Source organism: Osmerus eperlanus, chromosome 12 (genome assembly GCF_963692335.1).
Source record: "Osmerus eperlanus chromosome 12, fOsmEpe2.1, whole genome shotgun sequence".
Classification (NCBI taxonomy): domain Eukaryota; kingdom Metazoa; phylum Chordata; class Actinopteri; order Osmeriformes; family Osmeridae; genus Osmerus; species Osmerus eperlanus.
The window spans coordinates 2,747,395-2,767,429 of NC_085029.1; the positions used below are offsets into that span (position 1 = coordinate 2,747,395).

A 20,035-nucleotide genomic window follows, 5' to 3' on the forward strand; every position below is an offset into this window, starting at 1 on the left:
ACTCACACACACACACACACACACACACACACACACACAACCACACACACACACAGAAGTTTTACTCACAGTGGGGATGTAAGGGGTCCAGTCCACATAGCCAATGTTGTCATTGGCCAAACGCGCAAACAGGTTCACAAGACACTGGAGACACAAATCAACTGTTGAGTGTTTGTGGGGGAACATTCTTTTGTTTGTGTGTGTGCATGGTTTTAGAGTGTGTGTGTGTGTGTTGAACTCACCCCTTCCCAGTTGGGCTGACTTTGGACTGATACCCACAGGCTCATCAACTCATCAAACCACAACCTTAAAGAGCACACACACACACATACACACACACAATCAGATACACACATTTTTTTCAACTATGTGCTCTCACTGACACTCCCTCATGGATTTAGAAATAAGACAAATAGTCTTGGAAAATTCAGGTAAGCCTTGTGACTAACTATGTTGGAATTGGAAACTGCATGGAAAGTTCCTTCCAACTCCTGAGCGTGACCTCCAGTAATGTGTCTAAATCTAGAACAGGCCCCAACACTCAGTAATGTGTCTAAATCTAGAACAGGCCCCAACACTCAGTAATGTGTCTAAATCTAGAACAGGCCCCAACACTCAGTAATGTGTCTAAATCTAGAACAGGCCCCAACACTCAGTAATGTGTCTAAATCTAGAACAGGCCCCAATAGTAATGTGGCAGAATCTAGGAAAGACTTCAATAACACATTCTGGAGGACAGTTTGCAGCAAGCAAAGAGAAAAGAGATGAAAGAGGAGAACATGCCAGTGAAGACGCTTCATTGAACAGGTTTGTTCCTGTTGTTGACACACACACACACATATATACACACACACACACACATATATACACGTACACACACACACACACACATACACTTACACACATACACACACACACCTACACACACATACACACACACACACATACACACACACACACACACGCCTACACACACACACACCTACACACACACCTACACACACCTGAAGCCCCGTGCGTGCTCCTCAGGGGGCATGATGGTGGGAAGGAAGAGCTCCATGTAGCTGACGGCCTTCTGCATGATCACGTCAAACACACACAGCAGGGGGCGCCACTCATCTAGCATCTCCTGGGTGGAGGACGCAGGGAAATACCTGGTCCACACACACACACACACATACACAGACGCACACCCAGACACACGTACACAGACGCGCACACACACACAGACACACAGTATGACATTACAGTAAATATATGAAGGAGTATTATTTTAATGAAGTGTCTTGCAATCACTGTACAAAACTCACAATCTGCAACTCTTCACCATTGCTTTCAGCATGTTCTCCAAAGAGCTGGGGAACGAACAGGTAGAAAGAAGGAGGGTCAGATGGAGAGATGATAGAGAGAATTGGAGAGTCCATTAGTCCACGTGTTAGTTCATGCATGAGGATGATGGGATGTGTGTGTGTGTATCACTACCTACTTGGGGAACCAGATAAGGCCCAGGTGTTCCGTTTTAGAATGGAAGACCTTCTCACACAGCGCGTACAATGGTCGCCATGGCAACTCCAGGTCATCCCGTGACAGCAACTCCTTTTTCCTGTCGGCGGAGGAAGTGAATCATCAGACCCCAGATTGTGAGATCTGTCAGGGCTGTGTGTGTGTGTGTTGTAAGGGCTCTGTCTGTGTGTGTATGTGTGTGTGTTGTCAGGTCTGTTTGTGTGTGTGTGTGTATTAAGGGCTTTGTGTGTGTGTGTGTTGTAAGGGCTGTGTGTATGTGTGTGTATGTGTGTGAGTGAGTGTTGTGAGTCCTGTGTGTGCGTGTGTGTGCGTCGTGTGTGTGTGTGCAGGCCTACTTGAGCAGGTTGATCAGAAGCCTGGCAAAGCTCTGCATCATATGAGGCTCCAGGTTGGGCAGAGTGACCAACTCATACAGCAGCTTAATGAACACAATATGGTCCTCTTTACTGAACCTGCGGCCATACAGCTTCAGAAACCTGCCAAGGAGAGACAGAGAGAGACAGAGAGAGAGAGAGAGAGGGAGAGAGAGGGAGGCAGAGAGGCAGAGAGAGAGACAGGGAGAGAGAGGGAGGCAGAGAGAGAGAGAGCAATAGAAAGAGAGAAGGGGAGAAAGGGAGGGAAAGAGCGATAGAGGGGGGAGAGCAAGAGGGATAGAGAGAGAGCGAGGGAGCAATAGAGAGAGGGGGGAGAGAGATAGAGAAAGGGAGAGAGAGAAGAGAGAGCAATAAAGATAGAGAGAGAAGGGGAGAGAGGGAAGAGAGAGCAATAGAGAGAGAGGGCGGAAAGAGAGAGAGGCGGAGAGAAAGGGGGGGAGAGAAAGAGAGAGAGATGGGGGAAAAGAGGGAGGGAGGGATAGAAAGAGAGGGGGAGAGAAAGGAGTTGTGTGGAGATTAAACATGAACTCACATTTAAAGCACTGTCTGTGTACTTGAGGAAAACTGGGCAGGATTTAAGTGATGGAAGGGAAACAAGGTACACACACACGCACACACTAAAACAGTAGGCCTACAAAGGTTTTCTAATAGGGGGAAAATGAAGACTGATCGCTTCCTGCTGAAGCACTAGCAGGTGACCCATTAACTGGCTAGACATAAACAACGTCACTGCCGCTAATGGGATGAGGAGCTGGAAGCCAATATATGAAACCTTCATAAAACAATGGCTGAACTTCTATGTGAAGTCATACTGTAGAATTAGGATTCAATTCAATGCTTATATAATTGATATTATACGGTGGTTACCTTAACCTATCCTAAAAAAACATTTCAACATTTCCTAGATTTCTTGAATCTTCTTGTTGGTCAACAAAATGGGATTAAACAACAGGGCCAGGTCACCGTGATATCAACAATTGTTATGAGTAGCAGAATAGGACATGCTTACGGGGTAATTTCAATTCAATTTAGATATATAATCCATGTGTCATTATTTAATAGATTAAAGTTAGACATTTAGTCTTAATTTATGCAGTCTACCAATGATGGAGGCTAGACTACATTTACATTTAGTCATTTGGCAGACGCTCTTATCCAGAGCGACTTACAGTAAGTTACAGTAAGTACAGGGACATTCCCCCGAGGCAAGTAGGGTGAAGTGCCTTGCCCAAGGACACAATGTCAGTTGGCATGAGCGGGAATCGAACTGGCAACCTTCGGATTACTAGCCCGATTCCCTCACCGCTCAGCCACCTGACTCCCTATACTAGACCAGCATCCATGCCTCTACTTACGCAAATAGTTTCCTTGTCCAGAAAGAGACACCGGGCCAGAGTTCTCTGACCATGACTGCCCGGGCCAGGTTCGCCTTTATCTCGGCCAGTAGCCGAGTAGCCTCGTGGTCCAGACGGTCTGCGTACGGCAGCAGGCCGTTGTAAACAATCTCTTTCTGAGGGACGAAGTCAGGGGGGTCGGCCTGGTCCGTCATCGTCGTTTGACAGATATTCCTACAGTTTTCGACGGAGTGACTCAAAGGGTCTTTTTTTGCTTCCCTCAAAGCTCCAAGTCTTACTCAGCATAATCCCTGTTCGAGATCCGGTAGGGTATCACCGTAGGCTACAGGACAAAAGCAAAAGTGTGTCACGCGCTAATTAAAATAAAGGCTAAGCGCAAGCTCTTTTGCCCGTGACCTCCGCAACCTGCATCCCTGCTGCTCTGGTACACCTAGGCCGTTTGTGTCCACATCGCACCTTTCAACGGAACGCATGACGCAAACACATATGTCTTTAGGATAGATGTCTGCAAGTGTTATACCGTCTTTTTCTATCCTACATCCTCTCAACTACAAATCCCAGCTACCAGTGTGAGTGTATTAAGAGGTTAATCTGTAAAGATGGAGACACTAACAGGATAGCCAGCTAACAAGATTAATTCCCTTCCCCCTTCCTTGCAGAGCTACCTTAACACTACCATCATACACACTCACACAACAGTATCTATCTGAATGATTGGTATAATATGAGGCTCAATAAACAATGACATTGCTAGTCTCTCCCCTTCTGCCAAACCCACTCCATGTACCTGTTTCCTCTGCCAACCTTCATGTACCCCTTCCATGTCAATCCATTTATTTTAAGACTGTGGTAATTCAATGAGCTTTATTTGCATGCTGGGGAAGGAACAGATAATCAACTACGGGGAAGCGAAGTTGAAAACACAACCCTAGGTGACCCGTCTTACTGTGGCACAGAAGAGGGCTGGAGAGAATTTAGCTGGACTGTCTTACAGTGCGTTCACACTGCAGCGGAGCGGGCGGCGCGCGGCGTCGGCTTCCAATTCATTTTCAATGAAACCAGGCGTTGACGCTCTCGTAGGGCATTGTGGGAAGGCGAGCGGAGCGGAGCGTTGCAAGTTGGATTTTCTCAACTTTATGTAAATGAGGAGCGTGAAAACGCTAGCGTTGGCCAATCGGATTGGTTTCTTGTTACATAGCAACTGTTGCTCATGGTAAACATGTCTAGGTTTTACAATTTCAAGATGGAGGAGAAACTTATCGTATGTGTCCGCAAACCCAGTTCTGTTCAGAACAAAGTTACGTAATGTGACAAGCCTGAATTTAAAAATTACATTAAACTAATAATGCATGGTGCAGGGTTGCCGATGTTGTCAGTGTCCCTAGTGTGCTTTTATACTTTTAAATTCAGTCTCGTCACATTACGTAACTGTTCTGTGCCACTGCTAGCTTGCTAGCCCAGCCTACAAACAACTGGTTGAGTGACCGGTGGCGTAACATGTATTCTACTGTAATCTTGCACTAGTAAAAATTCAGTATTAATGTTGTGTAAAAGTGGTATTTTGATCGATATTGTGAGTACATGAACCCAAATCTGCACGCTTGGCCATGACTATAACAGTGACCTTAGAGAACTAAAACTCTGTATTAACCTGTCTAACACGCCCCGAGCGTGGTGTACTGTGGGAAGGCAAGCGATGCAGAGCGTTAAAAAACGCTGTAGTGGACACGTACCGTAAGTCTCACTCTGCCTCAGTCCATGTCTCACTTTGCCTCAGTCCAAGTCTCACTCTGCCTCAGTCCAAGTCTAACTCTGCCTCAGTCCAAGTCTCATTCTGCCTCAGTCCATGTCTCACTCTGCCTCAGTCCAAGTCTCACTCTGCCTCAGTCCATGTCTCACTCTGCCTCAGTCCAAGTCTCACTCTGCCTCAGTCCATGTCTCTGCCTCAGTCCATGTCTCACTCTGCCTCAGTCCATGTCTCACTCTGCCTCAGTCCATGTCTCACTCTGCCTCAGTCCAAGTCTCACTCTGACTCAGTCCAAGTCTCACTCTGCCTCAGTCCATGTCTCATTAAGCCTCAGTCCATGTCTCTGCCTCAGTCCAAGTCTCACTCTGACTCAGTCTATGTTTCTGCCTCAGTCCAAGTCTCACTCTGCCTCAGTCCATGTCTCTGCCTCAGTCCATGTTTCTACCTCAGTCCATGTCTCACTCTGCCTCAGTCCATGTCTCTGCCTCGGTCCATGTTTCTACCTCAGTACATGTCTCTGCCTCAGACCATGTTTCTACCTCAGTACACGTCTAACTCTTTTCTCAAGGCAGCCTGCTTTCGCTCCTGTCCATATCTACTTCAGACCTTCTCTTTTAGACTACAGACCTGTATAGACCCTTAATTCCTGTTTTTCCCTCTCTCGTCGCCACACTTTTTCAAACCAATGTAATTGAGAGCGATTCCTTGAAATAGAAGTTCAAGCTCTGCTTCGATTTGTTGTTCATGGTGAAGTTCCAGAGTGTGTGTGTGTGTGTGTGTGTTTGTTGAACATCTGTAGGAGTCATTATTACACAAGCGGAATCTACAGATGGAAAAAGTGATGCAGGATTATTCAGCTAGGGACATAGAACACTGTACCAGGGCACTGCGAGATCCCACTGGAAAGAGAGAGGTAGAGCGGGAGGGAACGCAGAGAGAGGGAATGGAGTGAGAGAGAGATGGAAGGAAGAGAGAGAGGGAAAGACAGAATGGTGGGAATCCCAAAGGAGAAAGGTAGAATACTTTAGGGCCCAAGGATAGAGAGAGATAGAGAGAAGGAGAGTAAGGCAGAGAGAGGGGGTCCTGTGGGTGGGAGATGAGGCTGCTGGAGATGTTGTTCTAGCCTGAGGATCTACCTCACTTGTGAAGCGGAGACTTCCAAACAGGTCTCACATACACCATGCATGTGATTGCAATGGGTGATTTATAGGAAAGTCCCTGTTTTTATTCTTCAAGTACTGGACAAAACATGTAGCAATGAGCCTGTATGTGTGTCTGTGAGTGTGTGTGAGAGAGTGAGAAAGAGAGAGAGAGAGAGAAAGTGTATGCACACTGAGGGGAGGGGTGTGTGTGTGTAAATGATGTGTCTGGGAAATCTGCATCCAGACATGAACACACAGACACACACCCACACACACTGCTCCTTCGCTCCAGCTGGGGTTCTCTCTGGGAGATATGCAGGTCTGCTCATCGCCAGACAGACGGGTAATATATGGGTCCCATTCCGGTCCGACACACTCACACACACACACACACACACAAATATGCTTCAGTCAAACCAGAGCTGTAGCTCATGCAGGTCGGTTGGATTTCTGTCTGTTGTCCGTGTCCTTGTTGTGTTTGACTGACAGCGTGAGGTCTTGATGATCCTTTATCCAGGTGAGTTGTGACAACTGTTACATGACTGCTGCTGGAGAGCAGCCAGCTAGCAAAGGCTAGCAGCCTCAACCTTCACTAACACACTGACCGATCTGACCGATCTGACTGACGACCAACTCTTTGACTGCCTAATGACTAACTAACTGACTGACTGATGACTAATTGATTTTCTGACTGTTTGATTGACTGACTACTTTAAATGATTGCTTGATGGTTACTGTAAGTGGCTGACTGCCTGGATAACTGACTAAATGACTGACTGGTTAACCCTTGTGTTATCTTCGGGTCATTCTGACCCATCAGTCATTGTGACCCACTGTCGTATTGCGACAACTTTATTGCATACAAAAACAAAGTGAAGCATTTTCTTTTAACCGTTGGGCTGTCTCAGACCCCCCCCCCACATTGCGAAGGTTAAAAGAAAATTATTTTTATTTGTTTTTGTATTGGGTAAAATTAGGTAAACACAACGATGGTTCGTTATGAACCTTAGGGTCATGTGACCCGAAGGCAGCACAAGGGTTAAGTGACTGACTCACTGCCTAAGACACTTGGAAGAAGGAAGATTTAATGGTCAACATAAGTGTCACTGTGTCATTATTTATAATAGCGTGAGTGCTTGGCATATTAATATCAATGTTCATGTGTTTATTTATTTGTATGTATGTGTTTGTGTCTGTGTGAGTGTGTCAATGTATCATTGTTGCGTGTATGTGCGTATATGGGTGTGTGTGTGTGTGTGTTTGTGTGTGTGTGTGTTTGTATGTGTGTGTACGTGTGTATGTGTTTCTGTAGGCATGAGTCTGCTGGGCAGTTTTTCCTGGCTCCTGATATTTTTGTGTGCAGACGCTCTTACCTCAGGTAACAAGTATTCACACACACACATACACGCAGACGCAGACCTCACACTCACAAGCTCCTCTTCTCCGTACTGCAGAGGGAGCGACTGCTGGGGTAGGGGGCGTGGCCTCGGAGATGTGTCATCATTCGTGCGAGGACTTGATGACAGTGCTCACTGAGCTGCATGGGCTCCGAGCCCTCACCAGCAGCCTGCTTAAGGACCTGGGGAGAGCAGTAGGACACACACACACATCATACAACTAGTTTACAACCGGTTCAGGTTAAACGGTCATGTATAAACTGGGGGGGCTTTGTGTTTGTGTGTGTGTATGCATGGGTGTGTGAGAGTGTGTATGTGTGTATGTCTGTGTGCATGCATGTGTGTGCCTGTGTGCATGTGTGTGCGTGTGTAGACGGAGGAGAACGAGGAGATCCGCATCTCTCTGCAGGAGCTGGGGAACAGCAGCAGTCCGGGCAGCAGGCAGGAGGAGGAGTCTGAGTGTGTGCAGGACGGCCGCGTGTATCCGGAGGACGATGACTGGGAGCTGGACAGCTGCACGACCTGTAGCTGTCAGGTCAGTCTCTCACACACAGCACTACTGTAGCTGTCAGGTCAGTCTCTCACACACAGCACTACTGTAGCTGTCAGGTCAGTCTCTCACACACAGCACTACTGTAGCTGTCAGGTCAGTCTCTCACACACAGCACTACTGTAGCTGTCAGGTCAGTCTCTCACACACAGCACTACTGTAGCTCAAATCAAATAAAATCAAATTTATTTGTATAGCCCTTTTTACACGCAAGCATGTCACAGAGGGCTTCACATATGCCCATAGAACTGCCCCTCAACCAACCTAAACCCTCAAGGAAGACAAGGAAAAACTCCCAGAAAAACTCCCAACAGGAGAAAAAATGGAAGAAACCTTGGGAGGAGCAATTCAGAGAGGGATCCCCTCCTCCAGAGACGGTTGGTGAGGGAGAGGAGCAGAACACAGGCTAAACATAGTCATACAGTGTCAATGGGTTTTGAAAAACCAAAATCCATTGTTCAACTTTATAGATGTAGGACAGGACCGGGAGACTCGCGACCAGGTCCAGCGTTGGCCGACCGACAACCAGGCAGGTGCTGACAGCTCAAACCCCCCACACCACAAGGGATGTGTGTGGGGGGGGGCAGAGAGAGGAGAGCAGGGATTAGAGAATGCCTGGAGCAGCTAACAGTTACAGTCATAATAGAATGAGATCCCCACCGGTCAAGTGTGGACTGGTGCAGCAATTTAACAGAGCAAAAAAGGGGTATTTGATGCAACCCCACACACCAAGACAGCGACAGCCCCCCTCGGTTGGAACATGAAATCTGTTCCAGGGGAAAGAACTCTAAAATAAGTTATACTTATAGAATAAGGATGAAAACAACCCGTCCCGTCCCCCGTTGCCTCCAACTAGTAACAGAAACAATAATAGTAACAATATACAGCAACGGAAACTATAACAGTAACAATATACAGTAACAGATTTACTTTATTTGTAACATCTAGATGTAACATCCAGATGGGGCAATGTGAACATATAAGCTATAATTACAATTTAAAAGTTACATGTGATACACACATAGGCAACATGTAGCTGTCAGGTCAGTCTCTCACACACAGCACTACTGTAGCTGTCAGGTCAGTCTCTCACACACAGCACTACTGTAGCTGTCAGGTCAGTCTCTCACACACAGCACTACTGTAGCTGTCAGGTCAGTCTCTCACACACAGCACTACTGTAGCTGTCAGGTCAGTCTCTCACACACAGCACTACTGTTGCTGGCAGTCTCACACACCACAATTTTTCTTCAGCCACAGGATGTGCTGAGCATGAGGCTAGTCCAGAGTTATAATGCTTAATGTCTAAGGAAGCCTCCTAGACATCCTTCTACATGTGTGTGTGTGTATGTGTGTGTGTAGGAAGGGGAGGTGGTGTGCAGACAGGTGTCCTGCCCTGCCGTGTCATGTTCAAGCCTCTCCTTTACTGAGGGCGAGTGCTGCCCCCAGTGTTCAGGTGAGTGTATTGCACTAACCTTCCCACCCAATGCTTCCATCTCATCAGCAATCATTAACATCATCAGTCTCATCTGCGGATTAGCATGGTCTAATGAAGAATCCTGTTAATGCCTTGCTGGAACTGTCGTTCCAGAACTAAAAAGGGTTCTTTGTTGAAATCTACTTCTGAACTAGGGGCCATTTTTTATTGTTACAAACATACTATAGCATTTGTGTGTGTCTATATGCGTCTGTGTGTGTGTGTGTCTGTGTGTGTAGCTAAAGGCAGTGAAGATGGCTGGTCCCCGTGGTCGGAGTGGACACAATGTTCTGTCACTTGTGGGCGTGGAGCGCAACAAAGGGGACGTTCCTGCGATGATGTCATCACGTCCTGCTCCGGGCCCTCCCTTCAGACACGCAGCTGCTCCCTGGTAAAGTGTGACCGCAAAGGTATGACACACACAACACACACGCATCACACACTCCACTCTATGGGAACAGAGACATGAACTGATGACCAGTATAGTGTCAGTATGTGTGATGTGTGTGACATGTGTGATGTGTAGTGCGTGTGGACGGGGGCTGGGGACTGTGGTCTCCGTGGTCGGCGTGTTCCCTGACGTGTGGCGAGGGGAACATCACGCGTGTGCGCCTCTGCAACGCCCCTCCTCCTCAGCGAGGGGGCCAAGACTGCGTCGGTGAAACCAAAGAGATGCAGCCGTGCAACAACACACCTTGCCCCAGTCAGTACACACACGGAGACAAGCATGTAGCCACGTACGCATACACGCACGTGTCACACCTACAGTTCACACGCACATAGACAGTTGCTGCTGCTGTAGAACTGAAGAACAGTAATGTGTCTGTCGTTTTGTGTGTGTTTTCACTACTGTGTGTAGTTGCCGGAGGCTGGGTTTCCTGGTCGTCGTGGACAGAATGCTCGGTGTCGTGTGGGGGCGGACTGTCGAGCCGCCAGCGAGAGTGTTCCAACCCCAGCCCCCAGCACAGGGGCAGGAAGTGTGTTGGAGACTCGGTGGACTACGCAGCCTGCAACAGAGACGCCTGTCCTATCGGTGACCTGTAACCTCTGCACCTCTCGCCCTCTGACCCCTGGAACGTCAGAAACCTCGTTCTCATCCTATCTGTGTGTGTGTCTTCCAGACAGCTGTCTATCCAGGCCATGCTTCCCAGGGGTGGACTGCGGCACCCACAGCGATGGATCGTGGGAGTGTGGACCTTGTCCGCTGGGTTACCATGGAAACGGTTCGTTCTGCGAGGACGTGAATGAGGTGACCGGCCACGTAACGTGACACACACGGGGATGAGCTTGGTACACGCGCGCCAGCCAGAGTAGACCGTGTCCAACCACGTGTGCCTGTGTCTGTCTCTTGTTACAGTGTGACGTCGAGGGTGTGTGTGTGACGGAGTGTGTGAACACTGAGCCGGGGTTCCACTGTCAACCCTGCCCGCCTCGCTACCGAGGATCACAGCCATACGGCCTCGGACTACACGCTGCCAAGACCTCCAAACAGGTAGACATGTGTGTGAGTGTATGCAATGCAAGTTTGGCAGTAACATCATGCGCAGAGTCATTAAAAGCCCTATATTTGGTGTGGGTGTGTAGATGTGTGAGCCCTACAACCCTTGCAAAGACAATACACACAAGTGCCACAAGCATGCCAGGTGTGTGTACCTGGGCCTGTCCTCACAGCCCGTGTACCGCTGTGTGTGCGCTGTGGGTTTTGCCGGAGACGGCTTCCTATGTGGCGAAGATTCCGACCTGGACGGATGGCCCAATCACATCTTGACATGTCATCTGAATGCTACGTACCACTGCCAGGAGGTAACACACACACGTGTGTTCACACACACACACATGAATATCTAGAATATCTAAGCTGTACCCTGGTTGGCTGGATGATCCTTAAGGTGAAATCTGATTGGCTGTAGGATAACTGTCCCATCATGCCAAACTCGGGGCAGGAAGACCGTGATAAGGATGGCTACGGGGATGCCTGTGACCCTGATGATGACAATGATGACATAATTGATGAAAGGGTAAGCCTGTGTGTGTGTACCACCTGTTGTGCCAGGAGAGTATCAATAGACTGCACCCCCAAAATTGTTTGATATGACACTGACTTTACTGCACTGTACTATGGACTATACATGTAGTTCATACATTAGGTTCACCGAGCCTTGTAGCTGAGATGAGGTTACTTTGCACTGTGTCTAGTAAATACATAGTGCCTGACCACTGAAACACTGTTAAATCTTTGCACTTTTGTTCCTTGATGTTCTGATCACTTTCACTGCTAAATGTCCCAAAATTTAAATGTAACCTAGGTATTGGGATTCTGACTGTAAAAAAAAAGAGGATTGATTGAATAGGTACAGTAGGCCTAATGTTTACCTCGCGTATGTGCATACATTCTCCCCAGGACAACTGTCCACTGGTGTACAACCCTCGGCAGTTTGACTCAGACAGGGATGGGGTGGGGGACCGCTGTGATAACTGCCCCTTCGAACCCAACCCCCTGCAGACAGACACGGACGCCAACGGAGAGGGGGACGCCTGCAGCATAGACATGGATGGAGACGGTACTTGGCTAGATGCTAACCTGAGCTGGTCACGGCTAAAGCTAACACTAACTCTGCAGCATAGACATGGATGGAGACGGTACTTGGCTAGATGCTAACCTGAGCTGGTCACGGCTAAAGCTAACACTAACTCTGCAGCATAGACATGGATGGAAATGGTAGTTGGCTAGATGCTAACCAAGGCAAGCTATGGCTAACCCTAAATCTGGTAATGGATGGAGAAGGTTGCAAGATGCTCATCACAGTTGGTGAGCTGGTAGCTGGGGGCCCAGGAGAAAAGGAAATTAGTATATTTCTATAGTAGGAGGAATTGGGGGATCATAAAGAATCCTGCTCTGGTCTTGATAGAACTCTCAATTTGTTCTTTCTCACCTGACAGGGGTTTTTATGATGAACCTTATGGACATAAAAAGTGTTCTGTGGGACATTTTTGTTCAGAGGGCATCTATATTGTTACTGTTTGCACCTTTGTTTTAAGCACAGTACAACTACTAATATGTACTTCTGTGTGTGTGTGTGCGTGTGTGTGTCCAGAGATGCTGAATGGGCACGACAACTGTCCTCTGGTGTACAACACAGACCAGAAGGACACTGATCTGGACGGAGTGGGAGACCAGTGTGATAACTGTCCCCTAATCCACAACCCCTCACAGGTAAACACACACACACACACACACACACACTGGCTACTGACCTGCAGCAGTGGATGATAGAGGTGGGCTTGTTAGGACTGAAAGATAACTACATCTGTTGTGTTTGTGTGTGCAGACTGACTCTGACAGCGACCTGGTCGGTGACAAGTGTGATTACAACGATGACATTGACGAGGACGGCCATCAGAATTCTCTAGACAACTGCCCATACATCGCCAATAGCAACCAGGTCGACCATGACAAAGACGGAAAGGGCGATGCCTGTGACCATGACGATGACAATGACGGTATCCCTGACGACCGTGACAACTGCAGACTGGTGCCGAACCCAGACCAGCTAGACGTGGATGGTCAGTAAACTAGAACACATTCAAGGTCACACTGTTTATCTATACTCTCCCTAACACTCCCCTCGCTCCCTCTCCCTTCCTACTTCTAATGAGCATTCTGTTATTTTATGCCCTCACTCTCTCTGAATTTCCCCTCCTTCCCTTTTCCATCCCTGTTCTTCCCCTTCTTATAATCCTTTCCTCTCTGATTTGATTCTGTGCCCACCCTCACACTTCATTCACACTTTACCGTACCTCGTTCTCTCTCCACCTCTCCTTCTTTTTCTCTCTCCCTCCACCTCTCTCTTTCCATCCCTCCACGCCTCTCTCTGTCTCTCAGGGGATTGTCGCGGAGATGCCTGCCAGGATGACTTTGACAACGACAGCATCCCAGACGCTCTGGACCCGTGTCCTGAGAACAGTGACATTGGAGCCACCGATTTCAGAAAGTTTCAGTCGGTGCTGTTGGACCCCCGGGGCACGGCCCAGTCAGACCCGCTCTGGGTGATCCGTAGTGAGGGGACAGAACTGCTGCAGACTGCCAACTCAGACCCTGGCATTGCCCTCAGTGAGAACCCCAGCACACTGCCTAATACTTTACCAATAATAAGACTTCTGTCTTAGAGCTGTGACGGTAAAATCAATGTCAAAGCTACTATAGAATATTCAAACCTGGGGCACTGTAATCGCATACAATGTAATATGTGTTTGTATCTGTGTCTATGTGTGTCTCTCTCCATGTGTTTGCCTGTGTTCGTCCATGCGTGTGTGTGTAGGCTTTGATAAGTTCAACGCGGTAGACTTCAGTGCAACGTTCTACGTGAACACAGACAGAGATGATGATTACGCAGGGTTGGTGTTTGCCTACCAGTCCAGCAGACGCTTCTACGTGGTGATGTGGAAACAGGTGAGTCCGACGTGAAACACGCACACACACACACACACACTCTCACCTAACCCGTCTGTGTGCGGCGCTTTCGGTAGCTGTCTCAGGCCTACTGGGAGAAGAAGCCTTCTCGTGCCTTCGGCTCCGCTGGCGTCTCCATCAAGGTGGTCAACTCCAACTCCGGCCCAGGCAGGGGCCTTCGCAATGCCCTGTGGCATACTGGCAACACCCGCCATCAGGTGATGTCCCCACTTCTTCCTGTTTACACTATGGTCCTTGGGTGACATGAATAGTCCATGTGAAGTGTGCATCTATTCTACACTTCTCTGCATAACCCAGACGGGAAACACCATGTTCATCCACAGCTTGAGTTCTAATCGGGTCAGTCTGACCGTGTATGTGTGGTTCTCAGGTCCGTACACTATGGCATGACTCCAACAACATTGGCTGGAGGGACTACACAGCTTACCGCCTGCACCTCATCCACAGGCCAAAGACTGGCTTCATCCGGTAGGTATACCACAAGAGGCCGTGGCTGGATTGAGTTTGGGGTTGAGTTGTTTTGATTTAGTGACTTGATGTTGTGGTTGAGGTTTCTGTGGGGTTATGTTTCAAAATGGTCATGTGCAGTTGTGTTTTGTGTGGGTTTCTCTAGGGGTATGTGGTATATAGTGTTGTGGTTGAGTTGTGGTTGTGTTCTCAGGGTGGTGGTGTATGATGGCAGGGACATCATGGTAGACTCTGGCCCAGTGTATGACCTCACGCTGGCTGGAGGCCGACTGGGGCTGTTTGTATTCTCTCAAGAACACGTCCTCTTCTCAGACCTCAGATATGAGTGTCGAGGTGAGGTCACACACACACACACACACACACAGAACGGATTCACACACCAACGCTCATAACCTTGTTACTTTCTTTTCAGATAACTGAGCTCTTCAGTGGAAGCCCTATCTGATGACAACAAAGGGAACACCTGCTTGTGGTTGTTACTAAACATATACATTCTTCAGTAAAGGTGCATTGCAATGTTTTATACATCATTTCTTGGAAGAGCCAGGTCTGTATGATTATTATGCGCGTTCAATTTATCATGAAGCTTTTCAGAATTTTGTAAAACTGTGTATATTTACAAAGCTATGTTTGCTTTGCAGAAGAAAAATTTGTAAATACTTATTTATTTAACAATTTCTTTTGTAACAGTGTTACAATACTCTACATCTATCTGATCATTGTAGTTCACACAATAAATAACATTTTAGATGGTGTGTCTGAGGGTTTATGTGTGTGAGAGAGGGTGTACTGCATGGGAGAGCATGTGTGTGTGTGTGTGAGTGAGAGAGGGTGTATGTGGATCTGAGAGGGTATATGTGTGTATGTTTGTGAGACGTGTGTGTTGCTGCTGTATAGGTGTGTACAAAAACTGTGTGTGCTGCAAAAACACGCTGTGCAAGCTTGCACTGTCTGGATACAGGTTAGAAAATGTTTGTTTAGGTGAGAATTAATCACACCTTTGCGGCGCTCCGCGGCGAGTGTGTTCCAGGCATTACCCACAGTGGTAGCTCTAAAGACAGGCCTACACACAGCACCAATAAAAGGTCTTTTCCTTCGGGCGTTAGCACACTGGACAAATTTTTTTCTGTGCATCTTGTTTGGTTTTACAATGAAGTAAATAAATGTCAACAGACTGGTTATGGCTCCAATGGCTCCAACACTCCGGCCCCTAATTATCAAAACAACTATAACAAAAGTCAATGGAGAAATGATACAGTAAGTATATGAACAAGAGTAGTACATGGCATTTCATGTTAAGCTCAATATCTAGGAATCAAGTCCATCTTCTTTATATAAATTTCATGCCCATGTTCTTTCATGTCAGAGTTCATCTGTCTATGGGGTTGTGTAGAATGTGTGTGATAGTGTGAAAGTTCATCAGTTCACTCTAATGCCTCCATGAGCAGACATGTCTATAGTCTACCTATAGGCTGCACTGCAAAAACTCCTGCTCTAATCAAGCGGAGCTGGTTCATGCAGGGGACGCGAGACAAAGCGCGCGCCAATAGCAACTCGTCATATCACGCAGTCGGGGCACACCTTCTTAGCAGGGCGGGCTATTTAATCAGGATATCGCTGCACTCTGCATTGCTTAGTGCGACACAGGATGCTCTGTTAAGTCTGCTGATTCCCGTGTCAAATGCTGTGTCCGATCGATCTGGTTCCTAGGTGGCGTGAACAAATGTGTCGTCAGGTAAGGACGTTAATTGGTGGATTTCCGCTGTGCGGGCCTGAATCTTTAGAGATCTTGAGATCTTGAGAGACCTTGGTCGAGTGTGGAAATGTGGCCGTGCTTTGGCGGGACAATGTGGGATGTGTCTGTTCTGCGAGTAGCACAGCGTTTCTGCAGGAGCTGCCCTGTATGTCTATCTGGTCCTCAACGTCTGGACTGGTCCGTGTTGGATCTGAAGTGGTTAGCCGCACGTTGCTGGGCTCAGTAAGTTGGCGTGTTCTGGTGCGGTTGTTTCTCCTTTTCTATTGGGCTGTGCCCTCACAGTGTGTCTTTCAAATGGGTGGTCCTCCGCACGTTATGCAAACTGGTGTGGAGCATCGCTCGTCAAACGCTGGTGTCTACTACGGGTCCACTACTGTTTATGTATGTATTTCACAAAGGGGGTATTCGTAAATGCACGATGTAGGCCTGTGCTTCGTTTGTTGTGGCTGTCTTGTTGTCATGGTTATTGACCTATGCACTAAAGCTCTCTCATGGAAGTCGCTTTGGATAAAAGCGTCTGTTACATAAATGAATGTAAATGTGAGGGATTTATGGCTGGGTAAGATGTCTGCTCAGTGTCACTTATGTGTGTGCTGACTGCAATGTGCTCTCAGGAGCCCGATGTATCGCTAGGTCTAGCAAGGACTCCGGCAGGGGTAGGCCTATCTGTGGGCCGTGATCTGTCGGAGTTTCCTGTAGTCTCGGTGGCATAGCTACCAGTAATATCTGGGGAGAATGATTGATCGTGGACCTGTTCGCCTGTACAGGGTCCTGGCATTTGGCCTGATTGCCTGGCCCTATCTCTGTTTTGGAAATATCGATCGACATCAGTCAATCACCGGGCAAGCGTGGGCGCTGCATGGCTCGGGTAGGCTGTCTCGCCGACGCGTCAGGTGATGCCCTTCAACAGTCGCAGTGGCACCTGTCGGGAGTAAATGGCGAACGCGGATGTCTTCTATGCTCTTATGGCTTTGGCGTCGTAGCGGGCACGCATTTCGACATTCTGTCCCGAGTCCTGTGTGGGTCAGCTGGACGGGTGCAGGTTGCATTTGTGCTGCACCTGCCGGAAGATTTTGTGATCGATTTTTCGTCCACCAGCTAAGTGCGTTTCATTTGTCGTTGCTCGGGCGTCTTAATTTCGCTGCGCATCATTTCTCAGGGTCGGTCGTCATTCCCGTCTGTGGCCGTGGCTAAATCTGTTCCGGCACTGCACAATCTCGTTCGTGGATGAGGGTTGCAATCTGATTGCTTTCTGGGCTGTGCTCTGCGGGCATCGGAACGCTCGTCGTTTCTGTAATGACGGGGTGCTACTCCAGCTCCCTGGCTTGTACGTTGTGTTGGGGGTTCGACGCAAATGAAGGGGTCGTGGCTCGTTGGACTCGAGTTCGGCGGCCGATTGCAATTCACAGCACTGTTCGAACTGTATCCCACTAATTGGACCCCACTTGTCTATGTTAGTAGGCTATAGGTATTAGGTTAATATAGGTAATGTGTATTAGAGGTTAGTATACTATATTGTATATTAGGAAGTTTATTATATTATATTTTAGCTCATCATAGGTACAATCCATGTCTGAGTAGCCTACTTATACGTCATGTTATGCAGTTTGCTTGGTAACCCTTCCTTTTACAGTCCCTTAAGTACTAGGTATTTACATAGAAAGTAAAGGGTATGTTATGTGTTTTATTGGGTATTACCGATTGGTACCAAGGTGGTAAATACCTAGATAATTCGAAGTATTTACCCATTAACTAAATACTAACGTGCTGGTCATTACTGGGTATATTTTCTGTATTATTGGGTATTACCGATTGGTACCAAGGTGGTAAATACCTAGATCATTCGAAGTATTTACCCATTAACTAAATACTAACGTGCTGGTCATTACTGGGTAATTTTCACTGGTCCTAATTAGGTAAACAGAGGACAAAACTTAGTATTTACCTGGAAACTTATAAATATTACTATTTAAATACCGCTGGTAGTAAGTTGGTAACAACGGGAGATATATATGGTAAATTATAATGTGTTATTGGGTAAATACCGCTGCTACTAAGTAGGTAAAGACGGCCAAGCTCGAGCAGAATTACGAACAAAATACTCTACTATTACCCTGCAGTTACGTAAGGTTTATGTCGGTAACAGTCCACGTCTAATGAGAAGATAAGATAGTACTTTACAATAAAATACCTTTTCAGATACATTTATCGATGATGGCCTCATTTACTTGGCTGGTATAGCTACCTACCTCCGCGGGAAGAGTTTTCCTCTACTGTCACGGTAAATCTTCTTGGATACTGGGTATGTTCTTGCGCATGTTTGGACTATTTACTCAGTAAGTAATATGAAACTGGACTGTAAAAGGAAGCCGTGTTTGTTTCCATGGTGTTACCAGGCTCTTACCATACCCTTTGTAAGCGAATACCACTTTGTAAACGTTACCCTTAGTAAGAACTTGTACTATATGTTCCAAGGCGATACCAGGTAAACATGGCTATTTACTCAGTAAGTAATCTGAAACTGGACTGTAAAAGGAAGCCGTGTTTGTTTCCATAGTGTTACCAGGCTCTTACCATACCCTTTGTAAGCGAATACCTACGGTGGCCGACATGTGCAAACGCGCTGCAAATTAAGAAAACACATGCAAATAGACAAAACACAAGCAAATTAAGAAAACAATTTCATGAATTTGACAACACATGCGCAGCATTCAGCAAACGCGCTGCAAATACACACAACACAACCAAATACATAAACGCGTTGCAAAAACGAAAGCACGCAAACCAACATCTTGATTTTCGGCCCCACGGAGCGAAAGAGAGAGAGCATATGAGAAGTTTGGACCAACATCGAAGTAAAGAGGCGACATAAAAAGGTTATTTTCATTTTTACATGCGGCCCTCCTCTTTGACAGTTTTTCAAAAGAGCAACTTCGATTTTGGTCCCATTTCCAAAACAAACTTCTCATATGTTCTCTCTCTCGCTCCGTGGGGCCGAAAATCAATCTGTTCCACTTAGCGCTCCCCCTAGAGGCCTGGACAACTTTCGTTGTGAAAACTGGATGCAGCGTTTTTGGTTTGCGTGCTTTCGTTTTTGCAACGCGTTTATGTATTTGCAGCGTTTTTGGTTTGAGTGCTTTCGTTTTTGCAACGCGTTTATGTATTTGCAGCGTTTTTGGTTTGAGTGCTTTCGTTTTTGCAACGCGTTTATGTATTTGCAGCGTTTTTGGTTTGAGTGCTTTCGTTTTTGCAACGCGTTTATGTATTTGCAGCGTTTTTGGTTTGAGTGCTTTCGTTTTTGCAACGCGTTTATGTATTTGCAGCGTTTTTGGTTTGAGTGCTTTCGTTTTTGCAACGCGTTTATATATTTGCAGCGTTTTTGGTTTGCGTGCTTTCATTTTTGCAATGCGTTTATTTATTTGCAGCGTTTTTGGTTTGCGTGTTTTCGTTTTTGCAACGCGTTTATGTATTTGGTTGTGTTGTGTGTATTTGCAGCGCGTTTGCTGAATGCTGCGCATGTGTTGTCAAATTCATGAAATTGTTTTCTTAATTTGCTTGTGTTTTGTCTATTTGCATGTGTTTTCTTAATTTGCAGCGCGTTTGCACATGTCGGCCACCGTAGGTATTCGCTTACAAAGGGTATGGTAAGAGCCTGGTAACACCATGGAAACAAACACGGCTTCCTTTTACAGTCCAGTTTCAGATTACTTACTGAGTAAATAGCCATGTTTACCTGGTATCGCCTTGGAACGTATAGTACACGTTCTTACTAAA

The 20,035-nt window shown here is 47.0% G+C and overlaps 2 protein-coding genes across 3 annotated transcripts in view; one reads left to right on the plus strand and one right to left on the minus strand.

Annotated features, from left to right (window-relative positions):
• Positions 1–3,821, minus strand: part of psme4b (proteasome activator subunit 4b) — a 25,429-nt gene extending 21,608 nt beyond the window's left edge. Inside the window, exons 1-7 of the mRNA XM_062474786.1 lie at positions 3,254–3,821; positions 1,860–2,000; positions 1,487–1,603; positions 1,311–1,355; positions 1,005–1,154; positions 243–306; positions 70–144 (exon numbers count right to left, since the gene is read on the minus strand). Of these exons, the coding sequence (XP_062330770.1) occupies positions 70–144; positions 243–306; positions 1,005–1,154; positions 1,311–1,355; positions 1,487–1,603; positions 1,860–2,000; positions 3,254–3,447 (786 nt within the window). The 5' untranslated portion in view covers positions 3,448–3,821. The remainder of the gene's footprint in view (positions 1–69; positions 145–242; positions 307–1,004; positions 1,155–1,310; positions 1,356–1,486; positions 1,604–1,859; positions 2,001–3,253) is intronic.
• Positions 3,822–6,406: 2,585 nt separating this feature from the next.
• LOC134031544 (thrombospondin-2-like) lies at positions 6,407–15,255 on the plus strand. Of its 2 annotated transcripts, none has more exons than XM_062475227.1 (21): positions 6,407–6,485; positions 7,455–7,520; positions 7,597–7,733; positions 7,913–8,074; positions 9,452–9,545; positions 9,806–9,976; positions 10,093–10,269; positions 10,426–10,599; positions 10,688–10,815; positions 10,924–11,058; positions 11,151–11,369; positions 11,477–11,584; positions 11,968–12,127; positions 12,662–12,780; positions 12,896–13,130; positions 13,450–13,677; positions 13,886–14,016; positions 14,094–14,234; positions 14,408–14,505; positions 14,699–14,838; positions 14,918–15,255. In XM_062475227.1, the coding sequence occupies exons 2-21, from the start codon at positions 7,457–7,459 to the stop codon at positions 14,923–14,925; spliced, it is 2,829 nt and encodes a 942-aa protein (XP_062331211.1). In that variant the 5' UTR covers positions 6,407–6,485; positions 7,455–7,456; the 3' UTR covers positions 14,926–15,255. The 2 variants fall into 2 exon arrangements, with proteins under 2 accessions (XP_062331211.1, XP_062331210.1); XM_062475226.1 differs by lacking the exon at positions 6,407–6,485 and adding an exon at positions 6,504–6,659.
• The last annotated feature ends 4,780 nt before the right edge of the window (positions 15,256–20,035 follow it).

Excerpts from the sequence above, each read along its gene's own strand:
- LOC134031544 (XM_062475226.1), top strand. Across the intron at positions 11,370-11,476 it reads CTACGTACCACTGCCAGGAG|GATAACTGTCCCATCATGCC; the intron begins GTAACACACACA and ends GATTGGCTGTAG. Across the intron at positions 12,128-12,661 it reads CATAGACATGGATGGAGACG|AGATGCTGAATGGGCACGAC; the intron begins GTACTTGGCTAG and ends GTGTGTGTCCAG.